This window comes from Erythrolamprus reginae, chromosome 11, assembly GCF_031021105.1.
Source record: "Erythrolamprus reginae isolate rEryReg1 chromosome 11, rEryReg1.hap1, whole genome shotgun sequence".
Taxonomy (NCBI): Eukaryota; Metazoa; Chordata; class Lepidosauria; order Squamata; family Dipsadidae; genus Erythrolamprus; species Erythrolamprus reginae.
Window position 1 is genome coordinate 29,901,576 of NC_091960.1, and position 25,653 is coordinate 29,927,228.

Consider the following 25,653-nt stretch of genomic DNA (forward strand, 5'->3'; position numbering starts at 1 on the left):
GGAAAAACAGAGTTTTTCGCAAGACAATCATGACAGATACAGGAGTTTAAACCGTTATTTCCTGCAGCGTTTCAGCTGCCTCTGCTGCCCTTAACTAGACTAGGGTAGTGGCCAATTAGCCCCCAGTCTTACTCTCGAGGAGACCTCCTCTGGAGTAACCATTCCTGTCTCTTAGTAGCTCTGCGGGTTCTTGCATCAAGAAAAGGAGAAGCCACTACTATGAGGTACTGAAGGTACTGAAGGCCCTGGTTGAACCTCTGCATCTGGCACTGAGTCCTCCCCATCCTCCCCCCTGTTTGACTTGGGTGCCAGCTGCACAGGCTGCTGGCCTATCACCAAGACGGTCTCCTCTTGAACGGGATCTGCTATCAGCTGCACAGGCTGCTGGTGGGTCACAACAGGAAACGCCAAACTGTGCAGTCAAGTTCAACCAGTGTTTCCCATGGACCAATGACATCTGATGAATTACAGATAGTCCTTGACTTCCTATCACTCAAAGTAACAGCGGCACTGAATGAAGTGATTTATGACCTGTCCTGATACCTACAACTGTTGCAGAATTCCTACAATCACAGGACCAAAATAGGGGCATACTGGCATATATTTATGTCAGTTGAAGGGTCTGCCATTTTTGCAACTTTCTAAGCCAGCTTAATTTGCTTAATGACCCCATCAGTCACTTATCAATGGCAGTGATTTACTTAATCCTCACACGGCCAGTTTTGGTAAGTGCAGGGCTCATGTGGAAGCTCAGGAGGGCAAAAAACAGGCCTACTGGAAGTTCAGGAAGACTGGAAATTGGACTGTTTTCAGCCTCCGGAGGGCCTCCAGAGCCTGTGGAGGCTGTTTTTGCCCACCTGGAGGCTTGAGGAAAGTCTCCAGAGACTGGGAAGGACAAAATGCCCCTCCTCACCATGGTGCAAGAGGCAGACTAGGCCATGCCCACCACAGCCACGCCCACCCAGCAACTGGGCAGAGAACCCCTTGCTAAAATTTTTGAAGCCCACCCCAATCCCTTCACTGAAAAAAAGGTGGTTTGGGCTTGATGTAAGCCATGATAGTCTAATGTAATAAACCAGTCGGCAACCTCTGCAGTTTCGATATCTCCAAAGATCTGGAAGGCATAACGGATTACGAAGGGCTGGTTTATAGCAACAGTGATTGTGCATAGTGTCACTGGTAATAATAATAATTAGTGGTTTTTAATCCATTGGCAACTTACAGGGGTTTCGAATCTCATGGCTGATCATTCGTAGCCGGTCCAGTTCTAAGAAATGAAAAAAGCAAGAACACATTTGAGAGACAGAACCAAGATTATGTTTCAGCTTTCATGATGTCCAAAACCAGTTCTTTCTTTCTGTTGCCCAGCCTGTGTTTCTCTTTTTTTTTTTAAAAAAAATATATATATTTTATTAATTTTCAAAAACAAACACGACAAACATAACATACGACATTTAGTGGAGCTACAGTCGCTCCGCTCAAATTGGAAGTCGTCATTATAATTTACAAAGAGAAAAAAAGAAGTATTTTGTTATTTAACATCTATAGAATATGTAAAATTATCAATTTTAAAATAGTAAAAATCAACGTATATAAAAGTTTATAAGAATCTGTATAAAAATTTTTAAGAGAAGAAAGAAGAGGTTACATTTATATTATAGATAATCACCAACTAATGCAATTTAACTACTAAATTCAAACATTCAAAATAATACAACATCCCATTTATTTATTTTTCTTTGTTTCCCACCAAATATATACCTTCTGCCAAATGTCATAAAATTCTGATTCTTCTTGGTTATTTAGGGTTATGTGTTTCTCAATCTTGACAAATTTAAAATACATGGACTTCAATTCCCAGAATTGAATCCCATGAGAGTTAAAGTTTTTCTTTTATGTATACTGAGAGCATCTGCACCAACGACAAATTCCTTGTGTGTCCAATCACACTTGGTCAATAAAGAATTCTATTCTATTCTATTCTATTCTATTCTATTCTAGTCTAGTCTAGTCTAGTCTAGTCTACTCTAGTCCACGTACCTTGAAGTTGCCAAGGTGGAGAAACACTACAGTAGCTACATAAATACCAAAGTGAGGAAAAGGTTGAGGGGTGTTCCAGAGCCTCGGTGGCGCAGTGGTTAGAGTGCAGTACTGTGAGCGACTTCTGCTGATCACCGACCGCCAGCAGTTTGGCAGATCGAATCTCAGTAGACTCAAAGTTGACTCGGCCTTCCATCCTTCCAAGGTGGGTAACTTGAGGACCCAGATTGTTGAGGGCAATATGCTTACTCTCTGTAAAGCACTGTGAAGCGGTATATAAGTCTAAATGCTATTGCTATTGTTATAATTATCATGATCTCACAGTGGGCTACAAAGTGAGGATGAAACCCATACAATCATATTTTAAAACAATCATTTACCGAACCATAAGTTGGCCAAGCTGGATGATGAATATGTTCTTCCATCATGTGGAGTAGCCAATTTCTTGCATAAGGTAGGACATTGCAACCTGTTTATTCCGTGGAACGCAAAGAGATGTTGTCTTGGCAATAAATCACAAACCGAAAGCCACGATTACACAAATTGGCATAGCTTTTAAAAGCTTTTGGAAAGCAGAACCTCATGATCATTAGCAAGCAATAGGCGACAAGCAAAAGAGTACTTACACACACAATACTTGGGCCTCCCAGAAGCAGAGATTCTTTCTAAAACGTTACAGCCCTGGCATTTTGGCCCAGGGGAAGAGCCTTCTCTGTGGTGGCCCCGGCCCTCTGGAACCAACTCCCCCCAGAGATCAGAATTTCCCCCACCCTCCTCGCCTTTCGTAAGCTCCTTAAAACCCACCTCTGTCGTCAGGCATGGGGAAATTGAGATATACGTTTCCCTTAGGCCTATACAATTTATGCATTGTATGTTTGTGTGTATGTTTGGTTTTTAATAAGGGTTTTTAGTAATTTAAATATTAGATTTGTTATATGCTGTTTTTATTATTGTTAGCCGCCCTGAGTCTACAGAGAGGGGCGGCATACAAATCTAATAAGTAAGTAAGTAAGTAAGTAAGTAAGTAAGTAAGTAAGTAAGTAAGTAAGTAAGTAAGTAAGTAAGTAAGTAAGCAAGCAAGCAAGCAAGCAAGCAAGCAAGCAAGCAAGCAAGCAAACAAACAAATAATTTTCTGTCTCTAAGTGAAGAGGTATGCAAAACCTTCTAGCTAATTTATGTGCAACAGAAATGGAGAAATTAACCCCCTAACAGCAATAGCAATAGGATTTAGATTTATATACCACTTCACAGTGCTTCACAGCCCTCTGTAAGTGGTTTATAGAGTCAGCATATTGCCCTCAACAGTCTAAAAAAAAATTGTGTCATTTTCTGTAATTTACCTTCCTTTGTTAAAACATGGCTGGCAGAAATGTCTTCATCGGTATCAGTTACTTCTACTGAATATGTTCCCAGGTCCCGTTCTGTAGCATATTTCAGAATGACCTTGGACCTGAAAGGAAAGGAAAGAAAATGCAAGCGTACAATCTACGCTTCAAATATGTTTGTATCCTGTAATTGTGGTAGGTACCCAGATTAATAATCAGTTGGTGCACCGCAGTAATCTTGCCCCTTCGATGAATAACAGAATAAATTGTGCAAAAAAATGCAACAAAAGGACAACAAAATACAGTAAACTCGGGAGAATAAATCTGGCAGAGACTGAAAATATAGAAACATAGAAACATAGAAGACTGACGGCAGAAAAAGACCCCATGGTCCATCTAGTCTGCCCTTATACTATTTCCTGTATTTTATCTTAGAATGGATATATGTTTATCCCAGGCATGTTTAAATTCAGTTACTGTGGATTTACCAACCACGTCTGCTGGAAGTTTGTTCCAAGGATCTACTACTCTTTCAGTGAAATAATATTTTCTCACGTTGCTTTTGATCTTTCCCCCAACTAACTTCAGATTGTGTCCCCTTGTTCTTGTGTTCACTTTCCTATTAAAAACACTTCCCTCCTGGACCTTATTTAACCCTTTAACATATTTAAATGTTTCGATCAAGTCCCCCCTTTTCCTTCTGTCCTCCAGACTATACAGATTGAGTTCATTAAGTCTTTCCTGATACATTTTATGATTAAGACCTTCCACCATTCTTGTAGCCCATCTTTGGACCCATTCAATTTGATCAATATCTTTTTGTAGGTGAGGTCTCCAGAACTCAACACAGTACTCCAAATGTGGTCTCACCAGCGCTCTATATAAGGGGATCACAATCTCCCCCTTCCTGCTTGTTATACCTCTAGCTATGCAGCCAAGCATCCTACTTGCTTTTCCTACTGCCCGACCACACTGCTCACCCATTTTGAGACTGTCATATATCTGATTTTTGCATGTAAGGGAAGGGTTGAAAGGGATCTCTGTGCATACAATGCAAAGATAACAGGCTGAGAGGTGCACCTGTGTTCTCAAAATTGATTACACAAATGAGAATACAGGTCAGCATTGAAATGACATGTTGAAACGGTTGCATCTGAGTCAGTGGTGAAATCCATTTTTTTTTACTGCCGGTTCTTGGGTGTGGCTTGGTGGGTGTGGCAGGGGAAGGATCCTGCAAAATCTCCCTCCCCTCCCCACTCTGGGGCCAGCCAAAGGTGGCATTTGGCAGTTCTCTTCACTACTCAAAATTTCTGCTTCTGGTTCTCCAGAACCTGTCAGAACCTGCTGGATGTGAGTGGCAGAGGCCATTGAATCAAAAAGCAAGTACAGTGATACCTTGTCTTACAAACTTAATTGGTTCCGGGACGAGGTTCTTAAGGTGAAAAGTTTGTAAGACGAAACAATGTTTCCCATAGGAATCAATGGAAAAGCGATTAATGCATGCAAGCCCAAAACTCACCCCTTTTGCCAGCCGAAGCACCCGTTTTTGCACTGCTGGGATTCCCCTGAGGCTCCCCTCCATGGGAAACTCCACCTCCGGACCTCTGTGTTTTTGCAATGCTGCGATTTCACTGAGGCTCCCCTTGCTGGGAAACCCCACCTCTGGACTTCCGTTGCCAGCGAAGTGCCCGTTTTTGTGCTGCTGGGATTCCCCTGCTGGGATTCCCTTGCAGCATCACAAAAACACGAAGTCCGGAGGTGGGGTTTCCCATGGAAGGGAGCCTCTGGGGAATCCCAGCAGCGCAAAAACGGGTGCTTCGCTGGCAATGGAAGTCTGGAGGCGGGGCATCCCAGCGGCGGCGGTGGGTTTGTAAGGTGAAAATAGTTTGTAAGAAGAGGCAAAAAAATCTTTAACCCCGGGTTTGTATCTCGAAAAGTTTGTATGATGAGGTGTTTGTAAGATGAGTTATCACTGTATTAAGTGATCCAGCCTCCTGTTGAAGGACTCTGCTTCATTAGGGGGCAATTTTTTATTTCTTCTTTTGTTTCAAAGATCGCTTGCTATGAATTTGGCAGCATTCTAGAGGAAATTGAGAAAACGTCCCAGAAAAGGACAAGAACAACAACAATAGTAATAACAACAGAGTTGGAAGGGATCTTGGAGGTCTTCCAATCCAACCCACTGCTTAGGAAATTCTACACTACTTCGGACAAATGGTTATCCAACATCTTCTTAAAAACTTCCAGTGTTGGAGCCTTCACAGCTTCTGGGGGCAAGCTGTTCCACTGATTAATTGTTCTTAAAGTCAGGAAATTTCTCCTTAGTTCTAAGTTACTTCTCTTCTTGTTTCGTTTCCGCCCATTGCTTCTTGTTCTACCCTCAGGTGCTTTGGAGAATAGCCTGACTCCTTCTTTGTGGCAGCCCCTGAGGTATTGGAACACTGCTATCATGTCTCCCCTGGTCCTTCTTTTCATTGAACTAGACACACCCAGTTCCTGCAAGCATTCTTCATCTGTTTTAGCCTCCAGTCCCCTAATCATCTTTGTCGCTCTTCTCTGCACTCTTTCTAGAGTCTCAACATCTTTTTTGCATCGTGGAAACCAAAACTGAATGCAGTATTCCAAGTGTGGCCTTAACCAAGGCCTTATAAAGTGGCATTAATTTAATCTTGATTCTATCCCTCTGTTACTATAGCCTAGAACTGTGTTGGCTTTTTTTGGCAGCTGCTAAACCTCTGATGGTCACTGGTGTGGAAAGAAATTCTCTTAATTTTCTACAAGTTCAGCTACTCCTGAGGGCACAGAAACGAATAGTTAGGAGCAACTCTAGCTTTCCTCCAAGTTCTCACGAGAACTTACTTGTCTTCTTTGTCTACAATTTCAACTCGGTCAGGATTTGGAGGTCCTGCATAGTCTTTGGACCAAATAAACTCTGAAGTATCAACCATTTCAGGAGCCTCAAATGCCAAGTAGATGAAGCCTTCTTCATCTACCCCAACTTCAATTTCTTTGGTGTCTGCAAAACAGAGGGAGAAAGAAAGAGGAAACAAAATACTGGACATAGGAACTAAATGAAGAACTTCATTTATCTTCTCCTAAGGAGAGAAATAAGGTCAATACCCCAAAGTGGGTGGCTTTTGTTGACAAAGATTAGCAGAGAAAGAGGGGAAAACAGGAGAAGCAACAAAAAGAGCACCTTTGAAAAGGGAAAATACAGATGATAATAATAGTAATAATGGTAATGGATGGATGCATACATAAGAACATAAGAAGAGCCATGCTGAATCAGGCCAAAGCCCATCGAGTCCAGCATTCTGTGTCACCCAGTGGCCCACCAATTGTCCATAGGGATCTTGAGCACAAAGAAAAGGCAAAACTCTCCCTTTCCCTTGACCCCCAACAAATGGTACCCAAGGAATCCTGCCTGCCTCAACCAACATAGAGGCGGCACATGGACATCCATTTCAATAACCACCGATACACTTGGCATCCATGAATCTGTCTAATCCTGCCTTGAAACTATCCAGGCTGACAGCTGTCACGGCCTCTTCTGGAAGTGAATTTCATAAACCAATGACCCTCTGGGTGAAGAAATATTTCCCTTTATTTGTCCTCACTTTCTTACCTATGAGCTTTAGGGAGTTCCCCCTCGTCCTAGTATTGTGTGACAGAGAAAATAATTTTTCTCTATCCACCTTTTCTACCCCCTGCATGATTTTATACACTTCAATCAAGTCACCCCTTAAACGCGTATGGATGTGTTGTGATTCAGCCTGAGGCTGCTCAGGGACCAGCTGTGTCTCTGCTGGCTCCATGCCCGGAGGAGGATGACAGCGCAGAGGAGGGGGCTGAACAGTCGGACGGGGGAGAGGAAAATCAGGAATGGGATGAAGGTGAACAGCATGAGAGCCCCGGGGGGGGGGGCTCTCCCCAGCCAGTAGCTTGGAGTCATTAGGTGATGATGCACAAGCTGTCATTGACATGAGACAGCGACGTTCAGAGCAACGAAAGGAGCAGTTAAAGAGATATTTCCACCATTGAAGTAGAAACACCTGGGTTTGGGTGTGGTACTCATCAGCAGGGTTTAAAAGGCAGGCAAGCCCTTGAAGCCATGTGGAGTGTTATCAGTTTGGAGTTGCGTTATCCTGTCTTGTTTCTCGGCGTCTCTGTTCCTGGCTTGTGGCCCAGCAGCTTTGGAAGATCCGTGGGAGGAATAGGTCTGCTATCTACAGCCTTGGCTTGGCAGCAAGAATTCTGTATTGCTGCATGGACTTTTGCCTTCGTGGATATATCTGAAGATACAGCATTTTCCTGTTTGTAAGGACATTTTCTGTTACCTGTGTTTTTCTTGAATTTTATAAAACTGCCTTTGCCTTTTACCAGTGTGTCTGGATTCTCTTTTTGGGTTGGTATTGGCTTCTGGAGTGACCCAGACAGAACAGGATGGGTGCATGGATGGATGATACATGGATGGATACATGGATGAATGCATGCACAGACAGACAGACAGACAGACGAAAAGTTTAAAAAAATTATACCTGGTTTGGTTTTCACTATCACAGGATCTGATGGCAGTGATGGTGGGCCAACACCTGCTTTGTTCTCAGCTCGTACTCGGAAAATATAACATTTCCCAGTTTCCAGGTCACTCAGCTGATGGGGAACATAATATAGAGAAGGAATAGGTTTAACAACAGATTGTTGTGTGTTGTCTAGAGCAGTGTTTTTCAACCAGTGTGCCATGGCACACTAGTGTGCTGTGAGACATGGTCAGGTGTGCCGCGAAGCTCAGAGAGAGAAAGAAAACAAGAGAGAGAGAAAGAAAGAAAGAGAGAAAGAGAGAGAGAGAGAAAGAAAGAAAGAGCAAGAGAGAGAGAAAGCAAGCAAGCAAGAGAGAGAGAGAAAGAAAGAAAGAGAGAGAGAGAAAGCAAGAAAGAGAAAAAGAAAGAGAACGGGAGAGAGAGAAAGAAAGCGAGAGAGAGAGAGAGAGAACAAGAGAGAGAAAGAAAGCAAGAGAGAGAACAAAAGAGAGAGAGAAAGAAAAAGAAAGAAAGAAAGAAAGAGAGAGAGAGAGAAAGAAGGAGGGAAGGTGGGAGAGAAAGACAGAGGGAGGGAGAGAGAAAGAGAGCAAAAAAGAAGAAGGAAGGAAGAGAGAAAGAAAGAGGGATGGAGAGAGAGAGAAAAAAGAGAAAGGGAGAGAAAGAGGGATGGAAAGGGAAATAGAGCGAAAGGAAGGAAGAGAGAGAGAGAGAATTTTTTTGTCCAAACTTTTTTAGCCCCCCCCCCTCAATGTGCCCCATGGTTTTGTAAATGTAAATAATGTGCCGCGGCTCAAAAAAGGTTGAAAATCACTGGTCTAGAGCAGTGTTTCCCAATCTTGGCAACTTGAAGATAGCTGGACTTCAACTCCCAGAATTCCACAGCCAGCGAATGCTGGCTGGGGAATTCTGGGAGTTGAAGTCCAGATATCTTCAAGTTGCCAAGGTTGGGAAACACTGCTCTAAAGTCCACGCGATGAATGGGCATATACATTTGAGAAATAAATAGAGAAGGAGACGTCCAAAAGTGATAGCAATAAATTAACTAGTCCAGCCTTCCCTAATTTGATACCCCCTGAATACTGATCAATATTAATTGATTTATAATTTTACATACTGTTTTTATATTTTTAATATTTTATTTGCAAGTTATCCATATAGTTTCTCTGTGAGGTAGTTCCTCACTATGATAAATAAATAAAATATATTTATTATTGTCTTAATTCTTCCAGAAACTTACATTCTTTGGATTATAAAGATAATTTCTCCTTCCAGTTCCAGAATTCCCAAACCATATCTTCATTAGCCATACAGGCTGGAAAGTTTCAAAATTGCAGACAGTACCAATATATTTCTAACAGACTATTTGCAATCTGATCAGTTTTCAGGAGTTGTTTTGGAAAACTACTAGCTCAAATTCATCAGTTATTTATGAAATAACCACCTCCTTGCCGTCCAAACAGGAGCTCTTACAAAACACAAGTTTCTGCCCTAAAGGATTGAAAAATATTATGGGCTAGAATGTAAAACTCATCCAGTTGCTGAAATGTTGTAATTTTGTTTTTCTCTCTTTCAATGAACCTTGTGGAGAAAGACTCTGAGAGACAAACTTGCTTTTGTTGAATTAACTGCCATAGACAACATCTATTGGTTGCCGATCAATTTCCGGTCACAATTGAAAGTGTTGGTTATGATCTATAAAGCCCTTCATGGCATCGGACCAGAATATCTCCAAGACCGCCTTCTGCTGCACGAATCCCAGCGACCGATTAGGTCCCACAGAGTTGGCCTTCTCCGGGTCCCGTCGACTAAACAATGTCATTTGGCGGGACCCAGGGGAAGACCCTTCTCTGTGGCGGCCCCGACTCTCTGGAACCAGCTCCCCCCAGAGATTAGAACTGCCCCTACCCTCCTTGCCTTTCGTAAACTTCTCAAAACCCACCTTTGTCGTCAGGCATGGGGGAACTGAGATATCTCCCCCGGGCCTATATAATTTATGTATGGTATGTTTGTATGTATGTCTGCTTAAAAATGGGTTTTTTAAAATATTTTAAATTGTAAATTGTAAATTATTAGATTTGTCATGAACTGTTTTATTGTGTTGTGAGCTGTCCCGAGTCTACGGAGAGGGGCGGCAAACAAATCTAATCAATCAATCAATCAATCAATCAATCAATCAAACAATAAATAAAACAATAAAAACAATAAAACAATAAAATAATAAAACAATAAAACAACCAATCAATCAATCTGTGGTCTCAATAAATAAATAAATAAAACAAATAAATAAATAAATAAAACAATAAAAACAATAAAACAATAAAATAATAAAACAATAAAACAACCAATCAATCTGTGGTCTCAAGCTGGGAGAATATACAAATACTGGTGCTCATAAATTCTGGTTATTCTCTTTCCATAAATGGTCAGATGACCTCTGCTTATAAGGCTTTATGAATCTCTCTGCTCAAAAAATAATATGAATAGGTTTGACTTAAGAGAGCCGGTGAGATCTTGGGGTAGTTCTGTTGCTGATCAAATCTCTTTTGTGAGATTTTTTTAAAAATAACCAAAACAAACACTTTTAAAATATGTCTGTGTCTGATATGTTCATAGTTGCATCCCTCCCACCTTTTTTTTTTTTTTTGCTGTATGCTGTTCAGAGTCACTTCGTGTGAGATGGACAATAAATTTGATAAATAAATAGATATTTATTTATTAGATTTCTATGCTGCCCATCTTCACAGACTCAGGGCAGCTTACAACAGGAACAATACAAAATATACAGTATAAGAAATCTAGTAATTAAAAATGATCTAAATTTATCTAAAACCGCAATAATCCAATTTATCTAAAATCCCAGTTATCTAAATTTATCTAAAACCCCTATTATAAACACAATCAATCAGATTCCTTCTACTTACACTCATGGACAGAACAGAGTATTCATGCTCAATGACCCCAAGCTGCCGGCAGAGATAAGTTTTCAAAGATTTACAAAAGGCCAGGAGGGTGGGGGCGGTGCGAATCTCAGGGGGGGGGGAGCTGATTCCAAAGGGCCGGGGCTGCCACAGAGAAGGCTCTACCCCTACGTCCTGCCAGGTAACATTGCCTAGCTGATGGGACCTGGAGTATGCCAACTCTGAGGGACTTAACTAGTCAATGGAATTTATGAGGCAGTAAGTAATTTGGTCCTAAGCCATATAGGGCTTTATAGGTCATGACCAACACTTTAAATAAAGGTCTTGAACAGCACTGACAGACGGCATCTATCTAAAATAGCTTCAAATTTATGCCAATTAAATCAGTACCTGTGGAAAAGTGGTTTTGGAGACAGTAATGTACCTCCAAAGCACTTGAAGACAGGACAAAAAGCAATGGATGGAAACTAATTGAGAAGAGAACCAACTGAGAACGAAGGAGGAATTTCCTGACAGTTAGAACAATCAATCAGTGGAACGACTTGCCTCCAGAAGTTGTAGGTTGCTCCATTACTGGAGATTTTAAAGAAGAGATGGGACAACCATTTCAACTGGGTTTCCTGCTTGAGCAGGGGCTGGACTCAGAAGACCTCCAAAGTGCCTTCCAACTCCGTTATCCTTATCTTCTGTTAATATGTATATTATCTTCTGTTAATATGTATATTCATGAGATATAGTTTGGTGTAGTGGTGATGGCATCATGCTAGAAACCAGGAAACTGTGAATTGTAGCCCTGCTTCAGGCATAAAACTGTTAGGGTGATTGGGTTGAGCGAAAAATTGTATTATAGGATTTCATGGTTTATAATTTTAATGTGTTTAATTTTAATATTGACTTCTTCCTATTATTTATTTATTTATTTTATTTATTTATTTATTTGTCAAACAGTTATAGGGTGATAATTTGTACATATAAAACATTAGATAAGTAATGATAAAAAGTAGACAATAGGACAGGGACGGTAGGCACAATGGTGCGCTTATGCACGCCCCTTATAATATATTGTATTGTTTTATATTGTTGTAAACCACCCTGAGTCCTACCGGATTGGATGGCATAGAAGTCAGATAGATAGATAGATAGATAGATAGATAGATAGATAGATAGATAGATAGGTAGGTAGGTAGGTAGGTAAGTGACTTTGAGCCAGTCACTTTCTCTCAGCCCAAGGACAGAAGCAATGACAAACCACTTCTGAAAACCTTGCTAAGAAAACTGCAGGGACTTCTCCACGCCATCTCCAATTAATCAAACACAACCGAGTGGAAGAAAAAATAATAATAATGTAGTTGTTTGTTTATTTAGCATATGTCAATGGACTTGGTGGCCCATTAATCACCATCCACATCTTATGGCTGACCAAGGGTTTAAACATTGCTGCCATTAATTTTTTGTAGACTTTAATCACAAATGGAGCATGAATATCAAATGCAACCCAAACCTTCATGTGTGTGTTGAATATCGGCTGTTTATTCAGTTGTTCCCAAATGTCGGATCCTTCCTCGCAGGCCTCCACGTAATAACCACGGACTGGTCCCGCTCCAGTGTACAGAGGCGGCTCCCAGTGGAGCATCAGGGAGGTGTCTCTTACGTCCGTACATCTGACATCGTAAGGAGGTCCTGTTTTGGAAGGAAGAGTGGATTTCAAAGCATGTACAGTGATCCCTCGTTTTTCGCAGAGGATGCGTTCCAAGACCACCCGTGAAAAACGAATTTCCATAAAGTAGAGGAAAGATATTTTTTTTAGGTACAATATTTAACAAGTATTTGGACTTTTAAAACCCACCCTTTGCATTAAACAGTCATTCTATAATGTTTATCAGCTGGAACTACATGTGATATCCTACCAGTTTCTTTAATAGAGTACAGTAGTGCATGTTTTGCGCACACATTTCCTTTCTTGGAAATGACCCTCTGTGCATGCACAGATTTTTTTTGTAATGCGCAGCAACCAGAGGACCAGTTCGGGAGCATGGATCACCGGTCATCGCTGCCGCTTTGATGAATGGCACCAAATTTCTGCTACCGGTTCTAAAAACCAGTCTGAACCGGCAGCAACACACCTCTGGTTTGGTGGATTACAAAAAGAATCATGTACATATAATATTGGAAGCTTATTATTGAACTCAACTCCTTCAATTTTGGAGGATACAGGTGACCAAAGCTATGCAGCAATGATGGCAAGTCTGTGGCACATGTGCCATAGGTGGCACATGGAGCCATATCGGAGGGCATGCAAGGCCTTGCCCTGTATCAGCTCCAACACACTGGCCATCTGATTTTCAGCCTTCTTATCTCCCATTTTCACTCTTCCTAGGGTTCAGAAAAGCCTCCTGAACTCTGGGATGGTGAAAAAGAGCCCAATGGCCCCACTGTAGGTTTATTTCCGAACTTCCAGTTGCCCTATTGGGCCATTTTTCGCTCTCCCCAAGCTTCAGGAGGTTTCCCTGAACCCTGGGGATGGAGAAAAACTGCCCAGCGGGCCTACCGAGAGTCTGGAAGCTTTAGTGAGGCCTGTGTGCATGTGTGGGAGAGGGGAAACAGCGCATGGGGTGTTGTGCGCATGCATAAGTGGGAGGGCATTGCATTATGGGTGTGAGCACACACCATGCGCACTGCACCCTTTTGGCACCTGACTCAAAAAATTTCCCATCTTATTAGTAATGTGGTTTGGATCTGTCCAAGATTAGATCTTTACCTGGTTCTGGCATTGTCCATTCCTCACATTTGAAAATACAACTGGGCTCCGATACCTTCCCGACACCAACTATGTTCATGGCATAACCACGGAACTGATAAAATTGTCCTTCGTCCAGGTTGGTGACCTATAGAATGACCAGAGATATCGAGCGTTTTCCAAAGCCTTGCCTTGAAAAGAAGGCATAGCATTGACAGAGACAGGTCTTTGTATTCCCACTAACCCAGCCTTCCAAACTGGATGCCCATATCCTAGAGATGTAAAATTCAACGCCCCAAATTTCCAGCCAACACATTTAAAGAATTCTTGGAGAGAAAGAGAGAACTTGGAAAGCTTAAAGTATGAATTATCTGAAGCACATCAAGGTGTGGAAATCAAAACGTCGCTACAGAGCACTGCACACCAAGACAACTAGACACAAGAACCATTTTTCCCTGAATGCCATCACTCTACTAAACAAATAATTCCCTCAACACTGTCAAACTTTTTACTAAATCTGCACTTCTATTTCTACTAGTGTTTTGCTCATCATTCCTATCATCCTTTTCCTCCCACTTAGGACTGTGTGACTGTAACTTGTTGCTTGTATCCTATTTTTATTAACATTGATTGTTTCTTCTTTGCTTATTTGACTCTTATGACAATCATTAAGTGTTGTACCATATGATTCTTGACAAATGTATCTATTTTAATGTACACTGAGAGCATCTGCACCAAAGACAAATTCCTTGTATGTCCAATCACACTTGGCCAATAAAGAATTCTATTCTATTCTATTCTATTCTATTCTATTCTATTCTTGGAGGAATTGAACTGCAACAACATTGCCAAAAAGGCTTTAAGAGTTGTTAACCTAATCCTTCGCAGTTTCTTCTCTGGTAATTTTGAACTGCTAACAAGAGCTTACAAAACATTTGTCAGACCAATCCTAGAATACAGCTCGCCTGTATGGAACCTACATTGCATATCTGACATCAACACAATTGAGAGAGTCCAGAAATATTTCACAAGAAGAGTCCTTCATTCCTCTTCTCACAACAAAATACCTTACTCCACCAGACTTGAAATTCTTGGTTTAGACAACTTAAACTCCGCCATCTCCGTCCCGACTTAATTATAGTTCATAAAATCATGTACCAAAATGTCCTACCTGTTAATGACTACTTCACCTTCAATCGCAACAACACAAGAGCACGAAATCGATTTAAACTAAATGTCAACCACTCCAAACTTGATTGCAAAAAATACAACTTCAGCAACAAAGTAATCAACGCCTGGAATGCACTACCTGATTCTGTGGTTTCTACTCCTAACCCCAAAACCTTTAACCTTAGACTATCTACAATTGACCTCTCCCTCTTTCTAAGAGGTCTGTAAGGGGCGTGCATAAGCGCACCATTGTGCCTACCGTCCCTGTCCTATTGTCTACTTTTTATCGTTACTTATCTAATGTTTTATATGTACAAATTACCACCCTATAATTGTTTGACAAATAAATAAATAAAAATAAATAAAATAAAATAAAATTCCTGCCCAAGTCCAAATATGGCACAGATACCATACCGTATAAACGCGTTCAGCAATGGGCTTGATGTTGGTCTCGTGCCAGTCGGCCTGTGATGTATCAAGCTGATCCAAGAAATAGCCCAGAATCTTTGAACCCCCTTTGCGTTTCGGAGGCTTCCAGCTGAGGGTCATGGTGTCCTTTCCACAGTTCAGCAGGGCAAAATCTCGCGGGGCGGAGGGGAGAGCTGCAAGGGAGGGAAAAACACCAAAATATCCTGGAAGATGGACATCTCATCGGCATGCTATTTCCCTGCTTAAAATCCCGAGGTAAATGTAGCCTCGCTATTTCCATTTTTGCCCCAAACTGTTGAAAAATGGCAGTGATCCTCTGCTGTTTTTAGACTGGAAATGTCAAAACAAAGATTTCATCATTTCCAAAGCTGAAGAAAAACAGAGAATCTTGGTCACATCCCCCAAAATTGTCTCATCTCGTCTCGTCTTAGAAACATAGAAACATAGAAGTCTGACGGCAGAAAAAGACCTCATGGTCCATCTAGTCTGCCCTTATACTATTTTCTGTATTTTATCTTAGGATGGATATATGTTTATCCCAGGCATGTTTAAATTCAGTTACTGTGGATTTATCTACCACATCTGCAGGAAGTTTGTTCCAAGGATCTACTACTCTTTCAGTAAAATAATATTTTCTCATGTTGCTTTTGATCTTTCCCCCAACTAACTTCAGATTGTGTCCCCTTGTTCTTGTGTTCACTTTCCTATTAAAAACACTTCCCTCCTGGACCTTATTTAACCCTTTAATATATTTAAATGTTTCGATCATGTCCCCCCTTTTCCTTCTGTCCTCCAGACTATACAGATTGAGTTCATTAAGTCTTTCCTGATACGTTTTATGCTTAAGACCGTCCACCATTCTTGTAGCCTGTCTTTGGACCCGTTCAATTTTGTCAATATCTTTTTGTAGGTGAGGTCTCCAGAACTGAACACAGTATTCCAAATGTGGTCTCGCCAGCGCTCTATATAAGGGGATCACAATCTCCCTCTTCCTGCTTGTTATACCTCTAGCTATGCAGCCAAGCATCCTACTTGCTTTCCCTACCGCCTGACTGCACTGTTCACCCATTTTGAGACTGTCAGAAATCACTACCCCTAAATCCTTTTCTTTTGAAGTATTTGCCAACACTGAACTGTCAATACAATACTCAGATTGAGGATTCCTTTTCCCCAAGTGCATTATTTTACATTTGGAAACATTAAACTGCAGTTTCCATTGCTTAGACCATTTATCTAGTAAAGCTAAATCATTTACCATATTACAGACGCCTCCAGTCTTATCTTGTCTCCTCCACTTACCTGTTCTTGCTTTCCTCCTAGATTTCAAGGTAACACATAGTGACCTAAAGTTTCCTTCACCCTACACATTTCATCCTTCTGAAACTTTCTTTTATTTTATATTTATTTAATTTTTATTTATTCATTTATTTGTTTTTGTTAAGTCTGTATTGGTAGTATACATAGATATTATTTGTTTGTTTGTTTGTTTGTTTGTTTGTTTGTTTATTTGATTTGATTTGATTTGTATGCCGCCCCTCTCCGCAGACTCGGGGCAGCTCACAGCAATAGTAAAAAACAATGTAAAACACAAATCTAATATTTAAAAAACATTCACACAACATACCATGCATAAACTATATAGGCCTGGGGAAGATGTCTCAATTCCCTCATGCCTGACGGCAGAGATGGGTCTTAAGAAGTTTACGAAAGGCAAGGAGGGTGGGGGCAATCCTAATCTCCGGGGGGGAGCTGGTTCCAGAGTGTCGGGGCCGCCACAGAGAAGACTCTTCCCCTGGGTCCTGCCAGATGACATTGTTTAGTCGACGGGACCCGGAGAAGGTCAACTCTGTGGGACGTAACTGGTCGTTGGGAAGGCGGTCCCGGAGATATACAGTAATGCTATTTATATACATGAGATGGGTACTAATAAGAGGGAAACATTAGGACAGGAATGGTAGGCATGCTGGTGCACTTATGCACACCCCTTATTGACCTCTAAGGAATTGGATGAGGTCAACAGTGGAGAGTCTAAGGGTAAAGTTTTTGGGGTTTGGTGATAAAACCACAGAGTCAGGTAGTGAGTTCCATGCATTAACAACTTGGTTGCTGAAGTCGCATTTTCTACAGTTGAGTTTGGAGCGGTTTGCTTTAAATTTGTATCTATTGTGTGCTCGTGTATTGTTGTGGTTGAAGCTGAAGTAGTCATTGACAGGAAGGACGTTGTAGCAGATGATTTTATGAACTATGCTTAGGTTGTGTCGAAGGTGACATACAGTGGTACCTCTACTTAAGAACGCCTCTACTTAAGAACTTTTCTAGATAAGAACCGGGTGTTCAAGATTTTTTTGCCTCTTCTTAAGAACCATTTTCTACTTAAGAACTCGAACCGGGAAAATTTTCCCATGAAATTTGAGAGCGGCACGAAGGCCCGGCCAGTTTCCGGCCATTTCCCCTTTAATCCAGGCCATTTTGGGCTTTTGTGGGCTGCCAGAGGAGCCTTTCAGTGGCGCTTAAGGAGGCTTTGGCAGCCCAGAGCGAACGAAGCATTTTCCTTTCTCTGGGCACTTGGAGAGGGAATAATAAATAAATAATAAGCCTTAAAGTTTTGGATTTTTTTGATTCCCCTCACCTCACCTTCTTCGTTCGGCAGCGACTGTCCTCCTCCTCTTCTTCCTCCTCCTCCCACCCAAATTCTGAGCTTTTATTTCTTTCCTTTTTTAAAAATATTTTTATTAATTTTCTTTAAAATAGACAGACACACAAACAAACATTGAACACAAAATGGGGATACATTTTCCCCGCTTATCTTGAAAGTATAAGTTCAAATACAGAAAAAGAATACATAATTAGATATATATTGAATGTTAAAAAATTTACTAAATTTGAGTTAAGGTTTTTCACATTGTTACTAATATATATATAAAACCAAAATTCTTACTATATTACTTATATTACTTATATATAAACTAATTCTTATATATAAACTAATTCTACCTTAGTCATTAAACAATAAATGTAAACTAATATTAGTATTATTATTACCCAAGTAAAAACAAGTATATTATTTCTTTCCTAATGGGTTTGCATGCATTATTTGCTTTTACATCGATCCCTATGGGAAAAATTGCTTCTATTTAAGAACGTTTCTACTTAAGAACCTGGTCACGGAACGAATTAAGTTCTTAAGTAGAGGTACCACTGTAGTTCTAAGCTTCTATAGATGTATTGGATTACACTTCTCATCACCCCCAGCCGTGGAGGCCGGCTAAGGTGAAAGTTATGATTTGGCTGCACCAGGTTGAAGGATGGTACTCTGGATCAGATGCAGGTAGAAGGATTGCACAGTCTCGCAATAGGTACTTACAGATTGCCTGTCTGACAACGATGGGATCAGAATCTGGGGAGCTTTCTCCTACACCAGCTTCATTTACACATTTGACGCAGAAGACATATTGTTTGCCAGTTTTGAGTCCTGGAACAGTAAATCTAGTAAGGAATAAAACAGAAAGTCACCCATCCATTCTTTGTACTGGTTTATCACAGTGGAGCAGTGTTTCGGAATTTTAATAACTTTAAGGTGTGTAGACTTCAACCCCTGGAATAGGGAATCTGGGGGATTCTGGGAGTTGAAATCCACCCACTTTAAAGTTGCCTAAGATTGAGAAACACTACACTAGAGATTCTAAGTATAAAAAAGTGGAAGCTTTCAGTCATCTAGGCTCTTTTGACACAAAGCAGTGAATTTGGTTACCAAACTAGACTACTCCGAGTCTACAGAGAGGGGCGGCATAGAAATCTAATAAAATAAATAAATAAATAAATAAATAAATAAATAAATAAATATTTTATGGGTATGTATCATAAAAAACCAATACAGCTTAGATTCACAGACCCTGCTAAACTAATATAATAATAATAATAATAATAATAATAATAATAATTATTATTATTATTATTATTATTATTATTATTTATTAGATTTGTATTCCGCCCCTCTCCGAAGACTCGGGGCGGCTCACAACAATAATAAACAGTATACAGTAAACAAATCTAATATTTAAAAGAAAGAGATATCTAAAAGCCCATTATATAAAACCATACAACACAAGCATATCATACATAAAACTATATAAGCCTGGGGGAAATGTTTCAATTCCCCCATGCCGGGCAGTATAAGTGGGTCTTAAGCAATGTACGAAAGACAAGGAGGGTGGGGGCAGTTCTAATCTCTGGGGGGAGTTGATTCCAGAGGGCTGGGGCCGCCACAGAGAAGGCTCTTCCCCTGGGGCCCGCCAGACGACATTGTTTAGTCGACGGGACCCAGAGAAGACCAACTCTGTGGGACTTTATCGGCCGCTGGGATTTGTGCGGCAGAAGAAGGTCTCGGAGGCATTCTGGTCTGATGCCATGTAGGGCTTTATAGGTCATTACCAACACTTTGAATTGTGACCGGAATGAACTCAATGAACTCACTCGTGGCCAGTGACAGGTTTATTGTTCACTGTCTGCCATTCGTCTGTCCCAACTTCCCGGCAATAGATGTAATAGCCCAACGGTTCCTCTCCTTTTCTTGGCTTGCTCCACTGCACGACCACAGATGTCTTGGTATCTCTGAAAGTCAGGACCTGAGACGGAGGTGGAAGTGGAGCTACCAAAAACAAAAACCAAGATGGGAAAAAACCAAAAAACTTATAAGCAGCAACTACTTTTTAATATAATAAATGTTTTTTTTTATAATAATAACACATACACACTACATAAAACACAGTGCACAGTGATACGTGCTCCCTCCACCCAACACCACTCAAACCCCTCCACTAAAATGCGGGTGTTCCTCATTTATAGCATTTTAAACCAAGAACATTACAATATTTTATTTATTTATTTATTTATTTTTATTTATTTATTTTGTCCAATACACAATGAGGGTTTTAGTGGGTATATATCTATATACACATAGTAAAATACATGATGCAGGTTATAGAGGAGATACTCATAGTAAAATATATCTAAGAAAGAATAGAAGATAAGATAAAGTCATAGAACATATCAATGAAAGAATAGAAGAAGAGATATAGGAATAGAAGAAAGGAATAGGAAATATAGGAGAGTAATAGGACGGGACGGAAGGCACTCTAGTGCACTTGTACTCGCCCCTTAACATTTACATATATATCTATACAGTGGTACCTCGAGATACGAGTTTAATTCGTTCCGGACCTGGGCTCTTAAGTCGAGCAGCTCTTATCTCGAACGACTTTTCCCCATAGGAATTAATGTAAATAATTTTAATTGGTTCCAGCCCTCAAAAAACTCACAAAGTTAGTCTAAATTATGCAGAAAGACATGTTTTTAATGAAGAAATGTACATGTACATATAAATGAATAATGAAGTTTCTTTCACTTAACTTGTAAACTTTCTTAAACTTTTAAATTTACATATGTTCAACTTCTCTGCCACCCAATCCTGTAGGACAGAGGTCCCCAACCCTTTTTGCACCAGGGACCGGCTTTAAGCGATCAAGAGAGGAATGGGTGAATGAATGGACGGAGGGTGGGAAGAAAGGAAGGAAAGAGGGAAGGGACAGGAACAGAGGAAGGAAGCAAGGAAACTTATGAAAGGGGAGAGTAAGAGAGGAATGAGTGAAGGGAGGGAGGGAGGGAAGAAGGTGGGAAGGAGAAAGAAAAGAAGAAATAGAGGAAGGGAAGGTAAAAGAGAGAAAGAAAAAGAGCAAGAAAGCAAGCAAGCAAGCAAGCAAGCAAGCAAGCAAGAAAGAAAGAAAGAAAGAAAGAAAGAAAGAAAGGGGGAAGGGACAGGAACAGAGGAAGGAAGCAAGGAAACTTATGAAAGGGGAGAGTAAGAGAGGAATGAGTGAAGGGAGGGAGGGAGGGAAGAAGGTGGGAAGGAGAAAGAAAAGAAGAAATAGAGGAAGGGAAGGTAAAAGAGAGAAAGAAAAAGAGCAAGAAAGAAAGCTGCAAGCACCCCCCCGAGCCCCCCAGGCCGGCTGCAACCTTTTAAAACACGCGCGCCGCTTCGCAGCTGTCTCCTGAAGCCGAACGCGGAAGTTAGCGTTTGGCTTCAGGAGACAGCTCCTTGGCGCTTGTATCTCGAATTTGGGCTTGTAAGTAGAACAAAAATATCTCTCCCCTCCCAGCTCTTATCTCGAGTTGCTCTTAAGTAGAGCAGCTCTTATGTCGGGGTTCCACTGTATTTACAAAATATATTTACAAAATATAGAGTGATTCCAGTTTATTCTTTATACCTAGGTCTCGAATTCTACTAACCATATAACCTCTAACCCTGTCCCATCAGTTCCTGCACTTTATTTTCATCAGTCATAGTTATCTTTATATCCATAATATCAAACTGAATGTGTTCCACCATGTACCGGTATCAATTTTGTATTGTCCATTTTGTTGTATCCTTCCAACCTAAAACTATTACCGCTTGGACACTTTCTATAGCTGCTTCTTTAATTTCTCTGAATTCTTTCATATCACTCCTTATTACTAATACTGCCGTCTCCTTTGTAATCACCCATTTTATATTTAACATCCTATTAACTTCCTCTTGCACCTCTTTCCAGAATTTCAACTACTACTAGCAACTACGTTGTGCTTCCTTCCAACTCTTCTCCAATCTCTATCAGCTACGTCGCCTAAAACACGATCTAAGTATTGCCCACAAGTTCATATGCTGCAACGTTCTACCTGTCAATGACAACTTCAGCTTCAACCGCAACAACACAAGAGCACACAACAGATTTAAACTTAATATTAACCGCTCCAAACTTGACTGTAAAAAATATGACTTCAGCAACTGAGTTGTCGAAGCGTGGAACTCATTACCTGACTCAGTAGTGTCAATCCCTAACCCCCAACATTTCTCCCTTAGACTCTCCACGATTGACCTCTCCAGGTTCCTTAGAGGTCAGTAAGGGGCGTGCATAAGTGCACCAGTGTGCCTTCCGTCCCCTGTCCAATTGTCTCTCCTTATCTCATTTATCTTTTCTTCCTTACAAATATGTTCACCTATACTTTTATATCTTTTCTTCTATTCTTTTCTTTACTTATATTATTACATATCTTTCTCTTCAATGTGTGTTATGTATTGGACAAAACAAACAAACAAACAAACAAACAAACAAACAAACAAACTGATACACTAATAAACTCAACCTCAGCAACTCTAAGACATCTGGATGTCAATTCCCAGAATTCTCCAGCCAACAGCAGAATTTATTCGATTTTATTTAGTGAAAGAAAAAGAATGAGAGATTACCAATCTTTTTCCCCAGAGAGATGGGGTCACTGGGCAAAGAAGGATCACTCACTCCATACTTGTTCACCGATCGTACTCGGAAACAGTAGGACTTTGCCTTCTCCAGACCAAAGACAGGGAACGTGGTGGAACCGACGGGAATATCCAGATTAACCAATTGCCATTTATCACTCCCTGCGACTGACTAAAAAGACAGAAAGAAGCCTACCATTATTTGTCATAAAATGGGCTTATATCAGCCTGGGGCAGTGATGGCAAGCCGCCCCGAGTCTTCGGAGAGGGGCGGCATACAAATCTAATAAATTGAATTGAATTGAATTTTTTTTCTCAGGTACTGAAAGAGCATGTGTGAGCACTATCGCGTATGTCCGAGTGCCCACACCCATAATTCAATGCCTGGGGAGGGTGAAAAAAGCTTTCTCCACTCCCAGGAGGCCGTCTGGAGGCCGTCTGGAGGCCAGAAATGGCCTACTTCCAACTTCTGGTGGGACCAGTAGGCTTGTATTTTGCCCTCCCCGGGCTCCAAAAGTTTCCATGGAGCCATGGGAGAGTAAAAATGCCCTCCCCCAACCCCTGGAGACTCTCTGGAAGCCAAAAATGCTCTCCCCCAACCCCTGGAGGCTCTCTGGAAGCCAAAAATGCCCTCTCTCAACCCCTGGAGGCTCTCTGGAAGCCAAAAATGTCCTCCCAGATCCTCTGTGTGAGCCAAAAGTCAGCTGGCCGGCACACACATGCATGTTGGAGCTGAGCTAGGTCCATGTCTCGTGTGCCAGCAGATATGGCTCCGCATGCCGCCTGTGGCACCCATGCCATAGGTTTGCCATCACTGGACTGGAGTAACAAGTTTTCTGCCAGGAAAAAAGAATGACCTACCCTGCATTTTCATGTCCAGTGACCCAATGTGGAAAAACACAGGAGTTGACTTAATAAGGCTCAAATTATAGATTTTAGAAGAAATTATCGATCATTGCATAACTTAGGATGTAGAAATTAAGAGTGTTGCCTACTGACTATGGTTCTCCTCTGTTCTGTCGGGCTCTCTGGTAGACTCCTCCCAAAAATTCACAGGTACAAATTTCAGACACACACACGTTTGAAAATTCAAAACAATGTTCTTTATAATGAAAATTCACTTAAACCAAGCCCTCTTTTGGTATAGCAAAGAGCACTCGTCTCCAAACAAACTGGTAATTGGTACAAGTCCCTTATCAGTTCTGAGATACTTAGCTTGCAGCTGTGAGGCAATTCACAGTCCTTCTTCTTTCACAAAGTGAAACACACTTTGCTCTGGTTTAGTTTCAAAGCGGGGGAAAATCAGCACACAAAAGGTCAAAGTCAGTAAAGCAGTCACGAAACACAACGATCAGATAATCCTCCACAATGGCCAAACCCACAGGCTGCTATTTATAGCAGCCTCACTAATGACCACAGCCCCACCCAACCACAGGTGGCCTCATTTTCTTTGATAATAATCTCTCAGTTGTTGTTGCCTATGCATCATGCGTGGCTGTATCATTAACTCTTGTTCTGAATCCAAGGAGGAGCTAGAGAATTGATCTCCTTCTGAGCTGTCTGCCACACTCTCCTCCTCCCTGTCACTCCTGTCTTCTTGGTCGGAGGAGCCTTCATCAGCAGATTCCACCAGGGGCAAAACAGGCCTGCAGCATGTGGATGTCTCCCCCACAACCACAGTCCTTGGGGCAGGAGCTGGGCCAGAGCTAACCACAACATCTTCCATATGTTGGTCTACCATAAAATGTAAAAATAGCAATGTGCATATTATTATTTTACCATCCCGCAACCTCTTTTTTCAGGCCTGTCCCCCTGATAAGGAGCATGCATAAGCGCACCATTGTGACTACCGTCCCTGTCCTATTGTCTACTTTTTATCATTACTTATCTAATGTTTAATATGTACAAATTATCGCCCTATAATTGTTTGACAAATAAATAAATAAAATAAATAAATAAATAAATAAAATATTGCCCTTATCTCAATCCTGATTAAGGTTTGAGGATTGGTGGGCGGTTAGTCTGAGTCCTCAAATTTGTTTGAGAAAGAATTTGGTTTGGAAGAACCGGAATGAAGTTCAGGCTAAACTAAAGGTAGTTTTAGATTACTGATCTACTGATCGATTTGCAGTATCTTGCAAGTGTGCTGTCTCGTTACCTTTTCGATGAAGTAATTCAGTGGCTCTTTGCCTCTGGGGTCTGGCTCATCCCAGGAGAGGACCACATAATCTTCTCTGGTCTCACTGGCATGGACATTGGTGGGAGGCAACGGGATCTTAACCTCAGCTATAGGAAAGGAGGGTTAAAAAAACCATCACGCACTCTAGTGATACCAGATTTGCAAAATGGAAATAATAGCTAGGTTGGTAATATCGTATTCTCCAGTAAAGTTGGACTTCACTAACCATACTTTTTAACCCAAGTCCAACCTACCTGGAGAGCATGACTGCTATGATAGAATCAAGGAATGTGTCTATAAAGGAACAATAGAGCTGAATATCAACATTTTGTCCACAGAAGCTCTTTGCTTAGTTCTTGGTATCTCATAGAAACATAGAAGACTGATGATAGAAAAAGACCTCATGGTCCATCTAGTCTGCCCTTATACTATTTTTTGTATTTTATCTTAGGGTGGAAATATGTTTATCCCAGGCATGTTTAAATTCAGTTATTGTGGATTTACCAACCACGTTTGCTGGAAGTTTGTTTCAAGGATCTACTACTCTTTCAGTAAAATAATATTTTCTCATGTTGCTTTTGATCTTTCCCCCAACTAACTTCAGATTGTGTCCCCTTGTTCTTGTGTTCACTTTCCTATTAAGAACACTTTCCTCCTGAACCTTATTTAACCCTTTGACATATTTAAATGTTTCGATCATGTCCCCCCTTTTCCTTCTGTCCTCCAGACTATACAGATTGAGTTCATGAAGTCTTTCCTGATACGTTTGATGCTTAAGACCTTCCACCATTCTTGTAGCCCATCTTTGGACCCGTTCAATTTTGTCAATATCTTTTTGTAGGTGAGGTCTCCAGAACTGAACACAGTATTCCAAATGTGGTCTCACCAGCGCTCTATATAGCGGGATCACAATCTCCCTCTTCCTGCTTGTTATACCTCTAGCTATGCAGCCAAGCATCCTACTTGCTTTTCCTACCGCCCGACCACACTGATCACCCATTTTGAGACTGTCAGAAATCA

General features: G+C 41.0%; 1 protein-coding gene across 1 annotated transcript in view; it reads right to left on the bottom strand.

Moving 5' to 3' along the window:
* MYOM3 (myomesin 3) overlaps positions 1-25,653 on the bottom strand; it is a 67,923-nt gene that overhangs the window by 32,292 nt on the left and 9,978 nt on the right. The window contains exons 7-17 of the mRNA XM_070763698.1: positions 24,613-24,740; positions 22,443-22,626; positions 19,634-19,808; positions 18,525-18,646; positions 15,146-15,333; positions 13,583-13,709; positions 12,326-12,504; positions 7,904-8,018; positions 6,225-6,381; positions 3,381-3,490; positions 1,223-1,267 (exon numbers count right to left, since the gene is read on the bottom strand). Coding sequence (XP_070619799.1) covers positions 1,223-1,267; positions 3,381-3,490; positions 6,225-6,381; positions 7,904-8,018; positions 12,326-12,504; positions 13,583-13,709; positions 15,146-15,333; positions 18,525-18,646; positions 19,634-19,808; positions 22,443-22,626; positions 24,613-24,740 — 1,530 coding nt within the window. The remainder of the gene's footprint in view (positions 1-1,222; positions 1,268-3,380; positions 3,491-6,224; positions 6,382-7,903; positions 8,019-12,325; positions 12,505-13,582; positions 13,710-15,145; positions 15,334-18,524; positions 18,647-19,633; positions 19,809-22,442; positions 22,627-24,612; positions 24,741-25,653) is intronic.